The sequence below is a fragment of the Musa acuminata genome, chromosome BXJ2-4 (assembly GCF_036884655.1).
Source record: "Musa acuminata AAA Group cultivar baxijiao chromosome BXJ2-4, Cavendish_Baxijiao_AAA, whole genome shotgun sequence".
NCBI classification, from domain to species: Eukaryota; Viridiplantae; Streptophyta; class Magnoliopsida; order Zingiberales; family Musaceae; genus Musa; species Musa acuminata.
In genome coordinates, this window is record NC_088341.1 from 37,876,684 (window position 1) to 37,894,247 (window position 17,564).

The 17,564-nt window shown below is 39.5% G+C and overlaps 3 protein-coding genes across 3 annotated transcripts; 2 read left to right on the top strand and 1 right to left on the bottom strand.

Moving 5' to 3' along the window:
• Nucleotides 1–607: 607 nt before the first annotated feature.
• Nucleotides 608–7,120, bottom strand: LOC135610707 (hexose carrier protein HEX6-like). Its single transcript, XM_065105536.1, has 3 exons — nt 6,876–7,120; nt 1,865–2,183; nt 608–1,785 (listed from the first exon to the last, which is right to left on the bottom strand). Exons 1-3 carry the CDS (start codon nt 6,998–7,000, stop codon nt 706–708), a joined length of 1,524 nt encoding a protein of 507 aa, XP_064961608.1. The 5' UTR covers nt 7,001–7,120; the 3' UTR covers nt 608–705.
• A 1,759-nt stretch (nt 7,121–8,879) lies between these two features.
• On the top strand, nt 8,880–14,881 carry LOC135610708 (armadillo repeat-containing protein LFR-like). Its single transcript, XM_065105538.1, has 8 exons — nt 8,880–9,118; nt 10,007–10,176; nt 11,077–11,213; nt 11,317–11,561; nt 13,685–13,790; nt 13,878–14,016; nt 14,316–14,443; nt 14,521–14,881. Exons 1-8 carry the CDS (start codon nt 8,938–8,940, stop codon nt 14,771–14,773), a joined length of 1,359 nt encoding a protein of 452 aa, XP_064961610.1. The 5' UTR covers nt 8,880–8,937; the 3' UTR covers nt 14,774–14,881.
• A 149-nt stretch (nt 14,882–15,030) lies between these two features.
• LOC103997380 (uncharacterized) lies at nt 15,031–16,378 on the top strand. Its single transcript, XM_009418616.3, has 5 exons — nt 15,031–15,201; nt 15,355–15,399; nt 15,480–15,591; nt 15,684–15,741; nt 15,836–16,378. The coding sequence occupies exons 2-5, from the start codon at nt 15,366–15,368 to the stop codon at nt 16,136–16,138; spliced, it is 507 nt and encodes a 168-aa protein (XP_009416891.2). The 5' UTR covers nt 15,031–15,201; nt 15,355–15,365; the 3' UTR covers nt 16,139–16,378.
• Nucleotides 16,379–17,564: the final 1,186 nt, after the last annotated feature.

Consider the following 17,564-nt stretch of genomic DNA (forward strand, 5'->3'; position numbering starts at 1 on the left):
ACCAAGGCCAGTTTGTAAACCTAGGGTGGTGAATTCAATCATGAGATAAGCCCCTTTTTCCCTTCTCTAATGTTTCATCGCAGTCATGGAGACCCCCACAAATGCAACGGTAGATCGCGGTTTCTTCAGCGACGAAGACAAGAGGACCAGCGATCTTGATGAATCGATCAGACAAAGAACTGAAAACACCATGATTAGAAGCACTAGGATCAAGCAAGCAAACCCTCATCGATGAACCGATGAACTGTATATCACCAGGGTTTTCTTGTTCCATGCAATTTCGTAGAGAGAGAAAGAGAGAGGGAGAGGGTCAGGGGTACAATACGCACAGCTTGCTGGCGGTAGCATCATCGTTGGTGCCGCTACTGCCGCCATGGAGATCACTCGCATCACGGCCATGGCGTCTCCCCATCCGCCTCTTCGGTTACCGCTCTTCCCTCGCGTCTCATTCGAGATTCGTTCGCTTATGTACACGATACACACGTGGGCCACCTACACCTCATTTTGGGGGCCCACCCCTCGCACCTGACCCGACCAAATTGGACGGACCCAATTGACTCGGCTTAGCTCGTAATTGGATTGGATCAAGATACAACACCACAGAAAGTGCGAGTACAGTGGCATTGAGTGGATTTCGAGTTCAAGTCAATTACATGAAGACGGCAATTGACGCAGCTATTGGTTTCGCTGCTACAGAGCTCGCTGTCAGTCTCTTCCTGCACTTGGAGCAGAGCCTTCCTTCTCCACTCCCTCAACCTTCTTCCAAAACCAATGCTCTCTCCAGATCTGATCCATCTTCTCGATAGGAAGACCCTTCGTTTCGGGTAAGAGCAATATGACAAACACTGTCATGATCAAAACCCATCCTCCGAAGAAAAAGAACACACCGGACTTGAGATGGCAAAGCATGGCAAGTAAGGTCTGGCCAACGATGGAGACCAACGAGAGGGCCACTGCTATACCCATGCTTTGTCCTACCGATCTGATCTCCAGTGGAAGTATCTCGCTCGGGACCAGCCATCCCAATGGCCCCCAAGACGACGCAAAGCCTGCAGTGAACACACATATCAACACCAAGATCATGTACGCGTAGCCTTTGCTTATCCCTCCATGATCCCCGAGCTGCGCCGCCAACACCCCTCCGACCATGAGATGCGTCACGAACATGAGAACTCCTCCGACGATGAACAGCTTGCGCCGGCCCACCCTGTCGACTATGATCATGGCCACGACGACGGATCCCACGTTGATGACCCCAGAGATGACGGTGGAGAGGAGCGAGGAGCTCTCTCCGAGGCCGACGGTCCGGAAGATGAGCGGGGAGTAGAATGTGATCGCCGTGATGCCCGTCATCTGCTTGAAGAAAGGGATCAAGATCGCAATGAGGAGATGGGGTCTGTACTTGCGCTGCATGATGGTGAGCAGAGGGCGTCGTGCCGCCTTCGACACGTTGCCTGCAGCGATCATGTCGTCGAGCTCGGCGTGGACGTCGTCCGTGCCTCGTATTTTCCTAAGCATCTCCGTGGCCTTTTGGAGAGAGTTGGTGCGTTGGATGATACTGCTGGGAGTCTCCGGAAGGAATAGAGTGCCGAATGCCATGATTGTGGCTGGAAATATAGCGAACCCTATAGAGATTCGCCATCCCAAGTCAGAATGGATCTTTTGAGTTCCATAGTTGATCAAGTTGGCCGACAGTATTCCGAGTCCGACGAAGAAGTCGAATCCATTGTTGATTGCTCCTCGGTGTTCTGGTGGAGCCATTTCCGATAGATACAGAGGAGCAGACTGCACGAAGAACAGCAAGTAAAGGAGGGAAGAGAAGCCCAAGAAGCAGAGGAGGAAGTACGGAGCCAGTAAAGTATGCCTGATTGGTGAAACCGACGCCGACGCCGAGGAGGACGCGGCCTAAGATGAGCATGAAAACGTTAACCGCGAGGCCGCCAAGAGCAGCCCCCACGATGAAGGCGGCGCCGCCGAGGAGCATGGACGCCCGGCGACCGAAGGCCTGCGTGACCTTCGACGCACACAAGGAAGCGAAGAGGCCGGCGATGTACAAGGAGGACGTGAAAGCGGTCAAGAGCTGGCTGTCGAACAAGCAGTAGTTGCTGGTGTTGGAGTCCTTCATATCGGCGTACACGTCCGGGAAGAACTTCTCCAGGAATGGCTCCATGGAAGTCAGGTTAGAATATGTGGCCTTTTATTGAATAAGATATATAATAGAATTGGGTTCCGTTGCGATATTTTAGCCAATAAAGACTAAGTCCACTACGGAACGATTCCTCAGAAGATATCCTCCCATCAAGAATATCTCCGAGGAATCGTTCCGTAGTGGACTTAGTCTTTATTGGCTAAAATATCGCAACGGAACCCAATTCTATTATATATCTTATTCAATAAAATGCCACATATTCTAACATTCTCCCACTTGGCCCATTAATGTCATGACGACTACTCAAGGAGGTGGTAACAAGAAAAGAAAGTTGAAGCATCATCCATCAAAGAGATTTGCTAAGTCTGGAAATGTTAAACAGACTAATGAAAAGAAAGCCTTTACTGTAAAGTGCTTCTTTTGTGGCAAGAAAGGACATGTGAAGAAGGATTGCATTAAACGCAAGACTTGGTTCGAAAAGAAAGGTATTAACTCGACCTTTGTATGTTTCGAATCAAACATTACAGAAGTTCCTTCTAACACTTGGTGGATAGATTCCGGTGCTTCAACTCATGTTACAAATAATATGCAGGGATTCCTTTCAATTCGGAAACCAAAAGAACATGAAAGATTCATCATTATGGGAAATCGTCTTAAAGCGAAAGTGATATCAATGGGAACTTATCGTCTACGCTTAGAGACGGGTCACTTGATGGATCTTGTTGACACATGTTATGTCCCTACAATTTCTAGAAATTTGATTTCTCTTTCTAGAATTGATGAGTTGGGATATTGTATTTCTTTTGGTAGTGGCAAACTCAGCATATTTTACGATTCAATAAAAGTTGGTTCTGGAATTCTGTGTGATGGTTTGTACAGAATTAATTTGGATCTTGAGTTTGCAAAGACACTAATAACCCTGCAATCAAATGTTGGATTGAAACGTAGTTTCAATAATGAAAGATCTTCCATATTGTGGCATAGACGATTGGGGCATATCTCCAAGGAAAGAATTGAAAGATTAGTGAAGGATAATATTTTGGAACATTTAGACTTCACTGATTTTGATATTTGTATAGATTGCATTAAGGGAAAGCAAACTAAACATATAAAGAAAAATGCCACAAGAAGTAAAGAACTCCTTGAGATTATTCATACTGATATCTGCGGACCACTCCACATTTCTTGTTTTAGTGGAGAAAAATATTTCATCACATTTATAGATGATCTGTCCAGATATGGCAAAGTTTATCTAATACATGAAAAGTCTCAAGCCGTTGATACTCTTGAAGTATACATAAATGAGGTTGAGAGACAATTAGATAGAAAAGTTAAAATTGTCAGATCTGACAGAGGTGGTGAATTTTATGGCAGATATGATGGATCTAGTCAGAATATTGGTCCTTTTGCTAGATTCCTAGAACAACGGGGTATTTGTGCTCAATATGCATTACCAGGTGTGCCACAGCAGAACGGTGTTGCTGAAAGGCGAAATCGTACTCTGATGGATATGGTTAGGAGCATGATGAGTTACTCCTCTGTACCTGAGTCGATGTGGGGTGAAGCTCTTAGGACAGCTATGTACATCTTGAACAGGGTTCCTAGCAAGTCAGTTTCATCGACTCCATTTGAGTTATGGACTGGTAGGAAGCCCAGTCTGAGACATCTACATATATGGGGGTGTCCTGCAGAGATAAGAGTATTCAATCCACATGAAAAGAAATTGGATCCAAGAACTATTTCAGGATATTTTATTGGTTATCCAGAAAAATCCAAGGGATACAGATTTTATTGCCCTAATCATAGTATGAGAATAGTAGAATCTGGTAATGCAAAATTCCTAGAAAATGGCGAAATCAGTGGGAGTGAAAAATCTCGAAGGATTAATTTTGATATTGAGGAGATTCAGGTTAATTCTCCCATATCATCTCCTGTCCGAGAGATTGTTGTTCCTCAAATCAATGAGAGTATTGATGAGGGTGAACAACAAAATAACATCCAAGAACTCTCACATGATGTTGATGTCGCCGCTGATGATCTTGTAGAACAATCACAATTGGCAGATTTGAGAAGATCTCAAAGGAAAAGAAAACATGCCATTTCTGATGATTATGTTGTATATCTACAAGAATCAGATTATGATATAGGAATAAAAAGAGACCCCTTATCGTTTTCACAAGCCATAGAAAGTAACGATTCTGAAAAATGGTATGATGCAATGAAAGAAGAGTTAAAATCAATGGTACAGAATGATGTCTGGGATCTCGTTGAATTGCCCAATAATTGTAAAAGAGTCGGTTGTAAATGGGTCTTTAAGACAAAACGCGACTCAACGGGCAATATCGAACGATATAAAGCCAGACTTGTGGCCAAAGGTTTTTCTCAGAAGGAAGGCATCGACTATAATGAGACTTTTTCTCCTGTTTCTAAAAAGGACTCATTGAGAATCGTTATGGCATTAGTAGCTCATTATGATCTTGAGTTGCATCAGATGGATGTGAAAACAGCATTTCTGAATGGGGATCTAGATGAAGAAATCTATATGGAACAACCCGAAGGATTCATAGAAAAGGGAAAAGAAAGTTGGGCTTGTAAACTTAAGAAATCCATTTATGGCCTTAAACAAGCTTCCAGACAATGGTATATAAAGTTTCATAATACCATTACTTCCTTCGGATTTAAGGAAAACACTGTTGATCAGTGTATATACCTGAAGGTAAGTGGGAGCAAGTTTATTATATTGGTCTTATATGTGGATGATATTTTACTTGCCAGTAGTGATCTTGGTTTATTGCACGAAACCAAGATGTTTCTCAACAAGAACTTTAAGATGGTTGATATGAATGAGGCATCCTATGTCATTGGCATTGAGATATTCAGGGATAGATCTCAAGGATTATTAGGATTGTCTTAGAAAGGATATATTGATCGTATCTTGGAGAGATTTAATATGCAGCTTTGCTCAACCAATGATGTACCTATTACTAAAGGTGAAAAATTCAGTCAAAACCAGTGCCCAAGAAATGACTTAGAAAAGAATCAAATGAAGAATATTCCTTATGGATGCGCAGTTGGAAGTCTGTTATATGCTCAAACCTGTACAAGACCAGATATCAGTTTTGCAGTTGCAATGCTGGGAAGATATCAAAGCAACCCAGGAATGGAACATTGGAAAGCTGCAAAGAAAGTAATGAGATATCTACAAGGGACAAAAGATTATATGCTCACATACAGGAGATCTGATCAGCTTGAAGTAACTGGATATTCAGATGCTGATTTTGCAAATTGCCTCGACAGCAGGAAGTCCACTTCAGGATTTGTATTTATGTTAGCTGGTGGGGCAATTTCTTGGAAAAGTGCAAAGCAATCGCTTATTGCATCATCAACAATGGAAGCTGAATTTGTGGCATGCTTTGAGGCCACAAATCAAGCTTTATGGCTGCGAAATTTTATCTCAGGACTTGGTGTGGTCGACTCAATTGCCAAGCCGCTGAAGATATTTTGTGATAACACCGCAGCAGTTTTCTTCTCTAAGAATGGCAAGTACTCTAGTGGTTCCAAGCACATTGAGATAAAGTACTTGGTGGTTAGAGAAAGAGTCCAGAAACAGCAAGTGTCTATTGAGAACTTGAGCACCACTATGATGATTGCTGATCCATTGACAAAAGCCTTACAGTGCAAAATATTCAAAGAACATGTTCTTAGAATGGGGCTTGTGAGCAAGTCATAAAGGATATGGTGATGCATGTTTATGTGGATGCTATTATTGACATTTTACTTAATTAAAGTTATCTGTTTCTGCTATCCTGTTTACATTTATGTTTATGCATATTATGGTTGAATGTAATAACAGGATTGTCTTGACAAGACAAATTACAGGGGTCATTATGGACTATGTTAGGAAAGACTAACAATGTTGTGGTACATAGAAGGGAGTATGACATTGATGAAATACAACCGCTATGACTCGCATTGATAGTTGGACTTAATATAGTATTATTGTGATTATTGGACTTATTGGCTTATTTTTAAAACATGGCCATGTATAAAATGCTTTTCAAAATTTTTTGGAATCCAATTAGGTAAAATTGTTTTCAAACAAATTTTGTTTTGTTTGTTTTGATTTTGTATCTCTTTTATATCCAATTAGGTAAAATTGTTTTCAAACAATTAGGTAATATCTTCTGAGATCTCATCTCATCGTAGACCCTCTGCTCTCGCCTATTAAAGGACAGGATCTCTAGGGGTTGTTAAGGGGTGGTTAGTGTGTTAGAGCGTCGCACCTCTCCGTTGAGGAATTCAGTTATTCTCCTCGACTCTCTCCCCCAAAAAAAAAAAAAAAACCCTCTCCCCAAATCCATCAATTTGTGTGATCCTGTGAAAGGATAGGAAGAGAGGAGAAAGGGTCTACGCTTCGCACTCCCTGCAGATTCCGCAGCGCGATCGGATTAAAGACGGAGCGCAGCAATCTTGGATCACGGTGCTGAGCAGATCAAACAAGATCTCTGAACGGATGGCATCAAAAGGTACGCATCGTATATTAGATCTATGTATTGAATTTCAAATCCTGGCATATAGGTTAATTCCGCATTATTGATTTAGCATAATTACAGATTTTTATGCTTACAAGTCACCCCACCTACATATCACCCAAGACACCATGAGATCCGATCCGCTTGACGACGACGACGACGAAGAAGAAGAAGTCATGAGTGGAAGAGAAGGACCAGAGATTCCAACGTCGTAGCCGAAGAGGAGTCCTCCGGTGGCCGCGACGGCGCATGAGAGGATGACAAAGGACGTGATCCTTCCGTTGTAGGTTTGGCACTCTCCGGCGACCTCCAACGCCATGGCTTCGAGGAAGGTAGATGTCAACGCAGGTAGCAGATGAAGTGAAGGCGTCACGTGCAGCTCATATACCTCTTTGTCTTCTATCTCAGCCAACGAAGACGCAATGGTCACATCAGACTCTCCTTAGTTGTCTAAAGATCGAATCATGTACAATACATCAAAATTAATAAAGAATCATTTGTACGATCCGTAGACTCATAAGAAATTATGCGTTTTGAATAATGAACATATCCGTACTATTTTATATTTTTCGGAATATGTGAGCTCCAATGTATAGACCTACAGACCGTATCAATGGTCGATCGATCAAATTATCCCTTATCAAAAATAAAAAAATTCTGATTAATATTTAATGAAAGTGATTTATCATATTTGGATTGAAAGAGTTTGAAAGGAAATGTAAATTAAGGCCTATGTTTAGTTGGAAAAGAACAGAAAGAGAAGAAATAAGGGACCTTTTTTAGTTGCTACTCATAGCTGTTGAAAGTGGAAGTGGAACAAAATGGTGCTATAGAGCATATTAGGAAACATGATGAAAAGTAATCCCTATCAAAGTGATACTTCATGTGGTTTCTTTATGTGGTGAGGAATGTTAGAATTCAATGTATGTTTTGAACTAATGAACACTTTAATCGAAATATCCATCATGGAATCAGAGTAGATAAACACTTTTAATCCCTCTCTATGTTGTATACTAGATTAATACTTTTGGGGATTAACACATGAAATGTTCAAGTATGCAAGTTATTATGGATGTTTTATTTATTGTTATTTATATTCAAACGCTATATGATATTCTTTTTGTGATTTCCAAAGATACAATTCAACCATATGAAAAATATAGGATTTAAATTTCCAGAGCTTCTTTAATTACAATATTTAAGTGAATTTTAGTTTTATATTAGAATTTTTTAAGCTTAAAATTGATTATAAAAATTTTATGAAATGTTTGAGATTTTAATGTTGATAGAAGATGGACAATATTTTATTTTCATATGTTATGTTATATTTTGATTGTCCAATGTAAAAGGCGATTCGAATATAACCATATGTCTTTTACAAATATATATTAGGGGTATATTCGATAAAGCTCATCTAATATTTAAATTAGAATAGTGTTCGAATGGTTCAATTTAATATCGAAATGAAATAGAGTCCGATTAGATTAAAAATAATTAACTTTTAAATAACAATATACCTGAGGACTTTTATAATATAACAAGAGACAGTGATAAATGGGGAAGTGCTAATGAAAATCAAAGTTAAAGATTTGAGATTGTGAGTTTAATTATGTACAAAATCAAAGTCATAAATCAAAATCATTCTTTAATGTTATATCATAATAATGTTATATCTAAGATACCTAAACTTCATTCTCCTTTCCACAAGTAAATGGAAAAGGAGATACACATCCAATCTCAATGATAGACCGCATCATAGAGGAGAACAATAAAAGCAGTCCTTAAGCATCTCATAAATCGAAATTGTCACCAAGTCGAGAAGAACAAGAGGAACATATACTATTCCATCGCAGACACTCTTATTTGATGCTCATCTTTCCAATATTCGTGCTCCACTTGCAGATTCCAAAATTAAAGGGGAGAAAAAGAAAGATAATAATTGGAATCCGTTCTCGCTTCAATCTGTTTCTCTATTGTCGATCATTGTGATGCTGAGTTCACAATGAGTTGACGTATCGAGCCAACATGACTCGACCTGACGTAGCCCGATTCGATCTGTTGGGCCACACGGCTCAGTAACGAAACGGAACGGATGCGGGTCAAGAAATCTAGACCCGCTAATGTGTCGGATCGGGTCTATCCAAATAACCCCACTTTGATCCGCTTCGTCGAGCATAACGGACTCGGATAGCCAGCAAGGGTATCATTAGCATCCTCGGCCGGTGGGTTGTTGCGAGGGAGGGAAGGCGACTTGAGATGCAGAAGAGGGAAGCCGGCAAGTCCGGCGGCTCCTTCACGACGCCCGCCAAGCGCGGTCGCCCGTTCGGCAGCACTGCGGCCGCCGCCGCCACCTCGGCTGCTGCCGCTGCCGCAGGCGACGCCTCCTCCCCGGCGTCTCTCCTTGGCCCTTCGCTTCAGATCACGACCTCCTTGGCCGGTTATCCGCCTATATCCTCTCTCCTCTTCGTCTCCCTTCCCCTTCCTTTCCTTTCTTCTTAGAATCTTGAATCACTTGTGAGGATGTTTCTTTCTTGAATCACTCTACAACAGGCGAACTACAAGATGGTATTTCAGTAGAACATTGAAGCCACCAAGCTGGTGCTTGTCGAGGCTCCATGGAAGACCTGCTCTTCCATGGGACTCATTTTCTCTCGCACGATGTTGTGATGAACTGGTCTAAGGGCCCTCCGACATGGCCAGCCCCTCGTGGTGTACCCATCTGTATTTGGGTCTAAAAGGGGGATATCTTTGGGATTGATTGTGGTAGCCGCTGGCGGACGTTTAACCTGCATAAAGACACTTAAGTCCTTAGTTTCATGTACATGGCTCTTTTCCAACACTCACACACTTTGCATTGCAGAGTATACCATCAAGAAAAAGGCTTAAAAGAGGTTTGGTTCTATAGTCATGCCATGGTAACCCAATGGTTAAGCATAATGGCTAGTATCTTAATGACAAGTTCATCACTAAGAATGATATTCATATGTATCTATTGAGACAGATTGATTAGTACATTGTTGCATAAGTGATAGGTCTCAGGTTCGAATCTATGTATGAGTGTTGTGTACTATATTTGATGTAATGAAAATTTCTTTCAATTAGACAAAAAGAATGATATTAACATAAAAGTTATAAACCACCAGTGAGTCAACTGGAACTGTTTTTCCTTTTCTTGTTCATGTTGTCTTGTCTGTTGTCCTTTCATCTACCAGTACTGTTGTATGAAATGATTGTTCCACAGATAGGAGCTTATTTTATGTTAATTCGATGGTAAATGTATGTATGTTTCGGTTTCTTGGTTATTTTACTGACTAAAGTTTTACAGATCAAAACAATAGAAGAATTGTCTTAGCATTGCAAAGTGGATTGAAGAGTGAACTAACATGGGCATTGAACACACTCACCCTGCTTTCTTTCAAAGAAAGGGATGACCTACGTAGAGACTCAACAGCGCTTGCTAAGATACCTGGACTGCTGGATGCTCTCCTTCAAATTGTGGGTGATATTATCTTTTTTGTTTGTTTGTTAATTTATTTTATATAATGTTTTAAAATCTTTGAATTCCCATGAGGTAGTTTACTGCATGGTTCGCTCTCAAACTATTGGTCCTCATGACATTTAGTAGGAAATCTTAGAGTACTAGCTGTCCTTTCTAAATTGATGCTTTGCCATTTCAATTTTTAGCTACTTTCTTCATCTGTTTTAATTCACCAATAAATGTCGCCAGCTTGAACATGCTTGTGGTCTTCAAGTTTTGTATTGGTTGACTACTCCTTTAAGCATATTGATCCCAACTCAAGTATTCATGAAAAATTTCAAGACAATTAGGTTTATATCAAGGATTTTAATTTTGAATAATATCGTTCATATCGAGCGGAACCGTCGATTGGGGCCGTTTCCGTCTCGGACGGTGATCAGGGAGAAGAAAGAAGGGGAGAAGGTGGTATTAAGCAAGGGAAGAAAGAAAAGGAAGAAGAAGAGGAGAACCTGGAGATCGATGCCGCTCTCCCTCCTTGTTTGTCGGCCTTCTCTCGGCACGGGGAGAAGAGAGGCAATGTCGCGGGCAGAAAAGAGAAGATGTCGCCTCGACGAAAACGATTATATATATATATATATATATATATATATATATATATATATACACACACACACACACACACACACAAAAGGGTGATGAGGCCGTCAGTTTTTTTTTTCTTTTATATATACTGAGCGGTATACTGAATTGTACCACTCGGTATACAGTATCGTACCATACCGAGCGAGTCTTGAAACTCCGGACGATACAAAATTTCAATCCTTGGTTTATATGTAGCTTTTGTTTCATTCTGAAATCTTACCCTTTTAGTACTCTCTCTCTCTCTCGCATTAAATTATGTCGTCTTTGTATGCAAGGTTGATGACTGGCGTGACATTGCTCTTCCTCGAGACTATACAAAGCCTGCACGGGTGAGAACACTGGGAGCAAATTTAGCGGTGACAGGCTTTGGGAATGAATTGACAACCAGTCTTGACACCACCTCCTACCCCGGGTGTGTTAGAATGACCTTTTCATGGCCAACTTCTCATTTCTAGACATCCTTATATACCTTTATACTATGAAGGTTTAGGTTGGATTTTTTTTTTTTTTTGCAGTCGTAAAAAATCATCTAATATGGAGGTTTCCAGTGGGAAAAGGCATCGGTCAATAGACTGGTGGTTTGAAGATGATGGCTTATTTAATCTGGATGAAGAAGCTCACGCAGAAAAACAACAGTGTGCAGTTGCTGCTTCTAATGTCATTAGGAACTTCTCTTTCATGCCTGATAATGAAACGATAATGGCACAGCACAGGCATTGCATGGAAACTATGTTCCAGTGCATAGAGGATCAGAACACAGGTACAGAACTCTGTCATACTTTGTATTTTTGTTGTCTTTTGACACTTTATTTTAACAATATTAGTCCATTTACCCTTCTAAAGGGACACATACTTGCTGTACTCATATACGGTCTCAAGTTTGTTGATTTTGCTATTGATACATCCCTCTTTTCTTTGTGCATGTCTTGATGCTAATATTTTGTTGTGGTTGAATACAGAGCCCAAGGTGCACTGGGATTCTTGCCATTGTGGATGCACTGGGCTTTTTGTCATTGTGCAGTATAAGGGTCAAATGTACACAACTGACCAAATAGCAAAGAAGGAGCTTTCCCATGAGGTGAACCCACTAGGCATAGGCAAATAACAGTGGTTGATGTACATTAAAACATTATGGCAAATAGCAAAGCTATCAACAGTCTGAACGACATAAAAAAATATCATTTTCAAAGTTCATTAATAATATTTTCTTGAATACACAAAATTAAACTGGAGTTTAGGGGGAAAATAGGAAATAATAGCTGATATTCTCAAATATTAAGAAAGAAACTAGATAAATGAAATACTGATATCGTTGTATAAGTCTCTGGAACTTAAGTTTTTTAGAAGAAATAATTTAACAGCCAGCCGATTCACACTTCAATGGTCCCACATTGGATGTGGGAGGATGAATGTGATTGAATATAGAGCTAGATGAGTCAATCATGGGCTTAAGCATTTTAAGTCATGCGGTTTTAAGCCTATTAAGTTAATAGGTAAGTTTCTCCGTTAGGTCTTGTTGTGACAATTGGTATTGAAGCATTAGTAGTATTTCATATGGTGAGGGGCCCAAGTAAAAAGGTGATCTACTCGTGGATGAGACAGGTGACACATCATGATATGACACCACAAGGTTGGGCCACATATGTTATCTATATTAAATGTTGACTCTTGGGCTTTGATGATGTCATGAGGTCTTAAATGAGGAAGGTTATAACATTCTGATTTAGTTACACATCATAAGTGGGAGGATGAACGTGATTATAATATTGCATATAAGGTTTGATGGTATTACTACTATTAACCTGGACTTCGGCATTTTCAGTCATGTGATTTTGGTCTTATCAGTTATACATTAGGTTAGATCATGACAAGCCATTCGTCTCCTTTCGTGGTCCAAAGATTTAACTACTGACAAAGTCACATCCAAAATGCAGCCTTGAAGGTACGCCATAGCCTAGCTTTTTGGTGGTTTCTACTTTCTACTGCAATTTGGTTTGTTATAGCGGATTGCTGTAGACAAGCTTTATGATTGTTGTTATAGCAGTCTTAGCTTACCGTGTCACTACAAAGTTGACAATAAAGCTTGCTGCTTTAGTCGACAATATACTATATGGTAAATCTGTCTTTTATGTGATATTGTTGATCTTGGTCTCGTGGGCTACACTTTTTGTTTCCTATTAACTATAGCTTACCCCACAAGTTGCAACTCCCCTCTTTCTCTGAAACTACTTTTCATATCTAAGGGTGAATTTGTTGATTGTTTTATGATTTTGTAAGGTAAACTTAATCCATAAGGTAACTCTTCTTACCCAGAGATACTGTTTAGCTTTCAAGGCAATCTCTCCTGCCTAAATATAACTGCATCAGGAACTTGGTGCTAGATTAATAGGTTATATGTGAAGTAGACAGTCAATCATAAGTTCTGTTGAATCATCTATTGAGCCTTCTATACTTATTGTATATCCAATCACATATTGATTGGGAGGACCTTTGATGATCCAAATGCTGGGACACTTGCAATTAGAAAGTTGTATGATACAGAATGGTCAAGTGAATAGGCTTCAGGAACTCCCCTTTCATAGAATTACTGCCAACTAAGGACATTATGAGGTACATTGGTGCAGGTGAATGTTGTAATCGCATAGTTTTGCACTTCCATCAGCTCTCAATCTGAGTTTCCTGAAACTAGTCATACTAGGATTTTAGGCTCTAGTAATTATCACTGATGAGCGTGCTGATTATAGAATGCGGAATGACTGTCGCAGGCACTGCAACTGATGTTGTCAAACATAGGCAGGATTGATAATCTGCATCAATATTGCTCAGTTACTTATTTTTCTAACACCGGGTTGTAAAGCTATCTTGTTTAATTTGATCGTACAGAAGACGAGGAGCTTATAACGAATGCACTAGAGACAATTGCCAATTTAGCACCACTCTTGGACCTCCGTATATTTAGCTCGTCTAAGCCTTCATATATTGGAATGACGTGAGTTTACTTCATGTAAATTGATCCCTCTTATTCACTTATGGCTATGGTTTTGCACCTGCAAATTACAATACTTCATGAAAGCAGTGAGAAACGTGCAGTTCAGGCCATCATGGGGATGCTTGGATCTTCGGTGAAGGCATGGCATTGTGCAGCTGCTGAATTGCTTGGACGCCTCATAATAAATCCTGATAATGAGCCATTTCTTCTTCCTTCAACTCCAGAGGTCAGTAGCTTTTTACTAATTTGGTTGTAGATAACCTATATTGGTGTTGATTCCAATATTTAACATCACCAATATCTCTGTTTTCGCCACCGGCTGGTATACATCAGGTTGGCCTTTGAAAGGTAATATTACTTATACCGTAGGTATTTGACCTCATCCCATTGTACTTGTAAGATCAGTTGTATAGTCCACCTATGCATGACAACCTACTTATACTTAAATGCTGGTATAGCTTGTAGTTATATTGGAAATATATAATCATCATGGTGGTTAATATGGGTTTTCCTTTTTGTGTTTAGATTTACAAGAGACTAGTCGATCTTCTTAGTTTACCAGCCGTGGATGCACAAGCAGCAGCGGTAGGGGCACTCTACAATCTTGCAGAAGTGCATACAGATTCCAGGCTGAAGCTTGCAAGTGAAAGATGGTTGGCCCAAATTTTATACAGCAACACTTGGATGCCCTTTTTAATCTTCTTTCTAATGTGTTATAATCAAATTTCAGGGCGGTCGATAGACTCTTCAAGGTAATCAAGACTCCACATCCTGTGCCCGATGTTTGTAGAAAAGCCGCAATGATACTGGAAAGCCTCGTCTCCGATCCTCAAAACCGGCATCTGCTAATGGCTCACGAGAGTAGCTTCGCCGAGATGCTGATGTCAGACGCGAGGTACTCTGATACATTTTCTCGTCTACTCTACGAGCTCACGTCGAGGCCAAACAAAGTTACTGCTGCTCGTGGTGTCTGGGGAATGTGAGCTTCTTCATGTATGATTTGTTTCTGTAACTTCTTATGACTGTAATGTGAATCTCGTCCACTGTTGTTCACTCTATTGGAACAAAGGATAAGTGATTTGAACACCCAAGTCGCTGTGAGAAAATATGGCTAATTAGTTGCATGATCTTTGGAATCCTATTATTTATTAGTTGATTCGTTCAATATGTCTATCCTCATGTTATCACTCGTATCTTTACCGAAGATCTGACTAGTTGATCTAACATGATTCATTTGATTGGCTTGCAAAGACAGGATTGGTTGGATCTTCACATCTCATATCAGTTGGGAGTCCTCTGCATCAACCATGTCCAGTTTCTATTATAGGTTGTGCAGCCACATTGTTAGTATCGTCCGCATCAGGTCAGGAATCGAAGAGTCGCACAGAAACAAAACCAATCAAAGGGAAAGGTACACATTCCAAACTTCTTCTCTCCTCCTCCTTGTGACCCTCCCAACGTCTCCTCATCCTATGCTATAAAATGGCCTCCCACCCACCACAATCCTCCTATCGCCTCCTGCTTTTCCGGTCCTCACAAACTTTTTAAGTATTTGATCTCTCAGTTTCAGAGATAATGGGCATTGCCATCAGTGTTCTCGGCAAGCTCGGTGATCACCTTCACTCTTCTCACATGAGATCATATCTTCTGATCACTCTTCCTGCATTAACATCATCCTTTTCTCTGCAGGCTTGCTTGGGGTGGACTCTTTATCCACAGATCAGGTCTACAAGAAGTACTTCGGCCCAAAAAACATAATGAAATATGAAGATTTTCACCTTGCTTTTGTTGACCTTTGCAGGTGAAACTTCTTTATATTTGATCCTGATCTCCTCCTTTGTGCTATGATCATTATGTGTTCTTCTTCTACCTCTTCTTCTTGTTGTAATGCAGCGATTTCAATTTAGTCATGCCTGGTAAACATTTTACTATCCAAGCAACTGAGATACAGGTGAGCTGATCAGTCCTCCATTAACTTCACTACTAATTAGTCTTTGATTGTGTATGCATCCCTCACCTCCTCCTCTTCTTCTTCTTGCCTGAAGAAATTCTTTGAGAAGTGGCCGAAAGCGTCGGCGGATCCAGGGACGGAGAGCGAGAGGAAGGCACTGCTTGTGGAGTTCATGAAAGAACAGGTGAAGGAGTACAAGACGAGCTCCCGTGCCATGATGTTGACCGGAGTAACCGCCCCCCCGGCCGCCATCCTCATCAAGAAGACCGGGAAGAAGGTGCCGCCGCTCAAGATGCTCCACATCGACCTCATCCCCAACGTCGTCTTCGTCCCCACCGTCACTGTGCTGTTCCTCATCGGCGTCAGAATCCTCAACGTCACCAGGACTGCCCCTTGACACTCCCACCTTCCTCCCCCCCGCCCCCGCGTCCCATGTCATATATGTTCTTCTCCCAATAACTCGCACGAAACGCCATCGAGTTTTTGCTTGATTAGTATGATGAGGGTCGGGAATATTTGTGGCGTTATAGGCATCTCAATAAAGCTGGCAAGCAGCCAGCTGACCGTGAAGAAAAATTCCTACGTGTAATTGCTGCTTATAAAGATGTGACGTAAACAGAGTCATTAGATTCCTCGACGTTATGTTTATAAATTAGTTTCATATCAAAAATAAGTAAGATTAAATTTTGATAAGTATATTTTTATTAATTTCAATTTAAGTATTTTGATCAAGTTGATAAGTCAATTAATCCATTGATATTTATAATATAAAAATATTTAAAAATAAATTAAAATAAGATTATAAATCCTATAGTTATGATAGTAAATAGTAATATGATAGTAAATAGTAATATCCTAATCTTTTGTTATAGAAATAGGATGAATTCAAGAGAAAAGTATCTCTTTTTAAGTTTTTTTTTTTAGTGTAAGAATAGAAATTGTTATTATGCTATTATTATATGAAAATCTTTAATGTCAAAGATTTATGATGGATCGAGAATATATGTAATATCAATAATTAATTAGGTTAATTCGTTCTTAGGAGATACTGTTTTTTATATAATTGAAAGCAAATGGTCTAAAATAAATAATTAAAATAGTCTCTCTTGTTATCTTTTAAATAATCATATTATAATTAATTTTTTTTCTTCTATTGATCGATAATCATTATCAAAATTTAATCAGATCTATAATATATTTTATCTAATTAGTACCTATATCTATAGAATTCTCTAATAACCTTTTTATTTCCTAGTACCTTAAATACCCCCAATGATCTATCTATTTTTTTCCTATTTTTGTATTGTGTTACAGTCTTTTCTTGTTGAAAATATTATATTATAATACAGAAATATTATAATTAGACTAAATTTGTCCGAAACTAGAAAAATGAGGAAAATAGCAAAATAGGGGGTGGGGCGCGCAATAAGAAGGAATTCTAGAAAAATGATGACACCTCCATATATTAAGTCAAAAAAGGGAATATATATATATATATATATATATATATATATATATATATATATATATATATATATATATATATATATATATATATATATATATATATATATATATATATATGTCTCGAGTCAAATTCAATAGCACTTATCTATCATTCAAATGAATAATCGTACTTTAAGAATTTAACTATAACATATACTTGTTGAAGAATATTTATGTATATAATGTGGGATGAATTCGAGAAAAAAAAAACTATTGGTTTTTGGCTTTCTTCCATAACACGTCATATTTTCATTTTTATATATACTTTTCAGAACTCCATTATTATCCCTTTCTCCATTTCCCTTTACGATCAATTA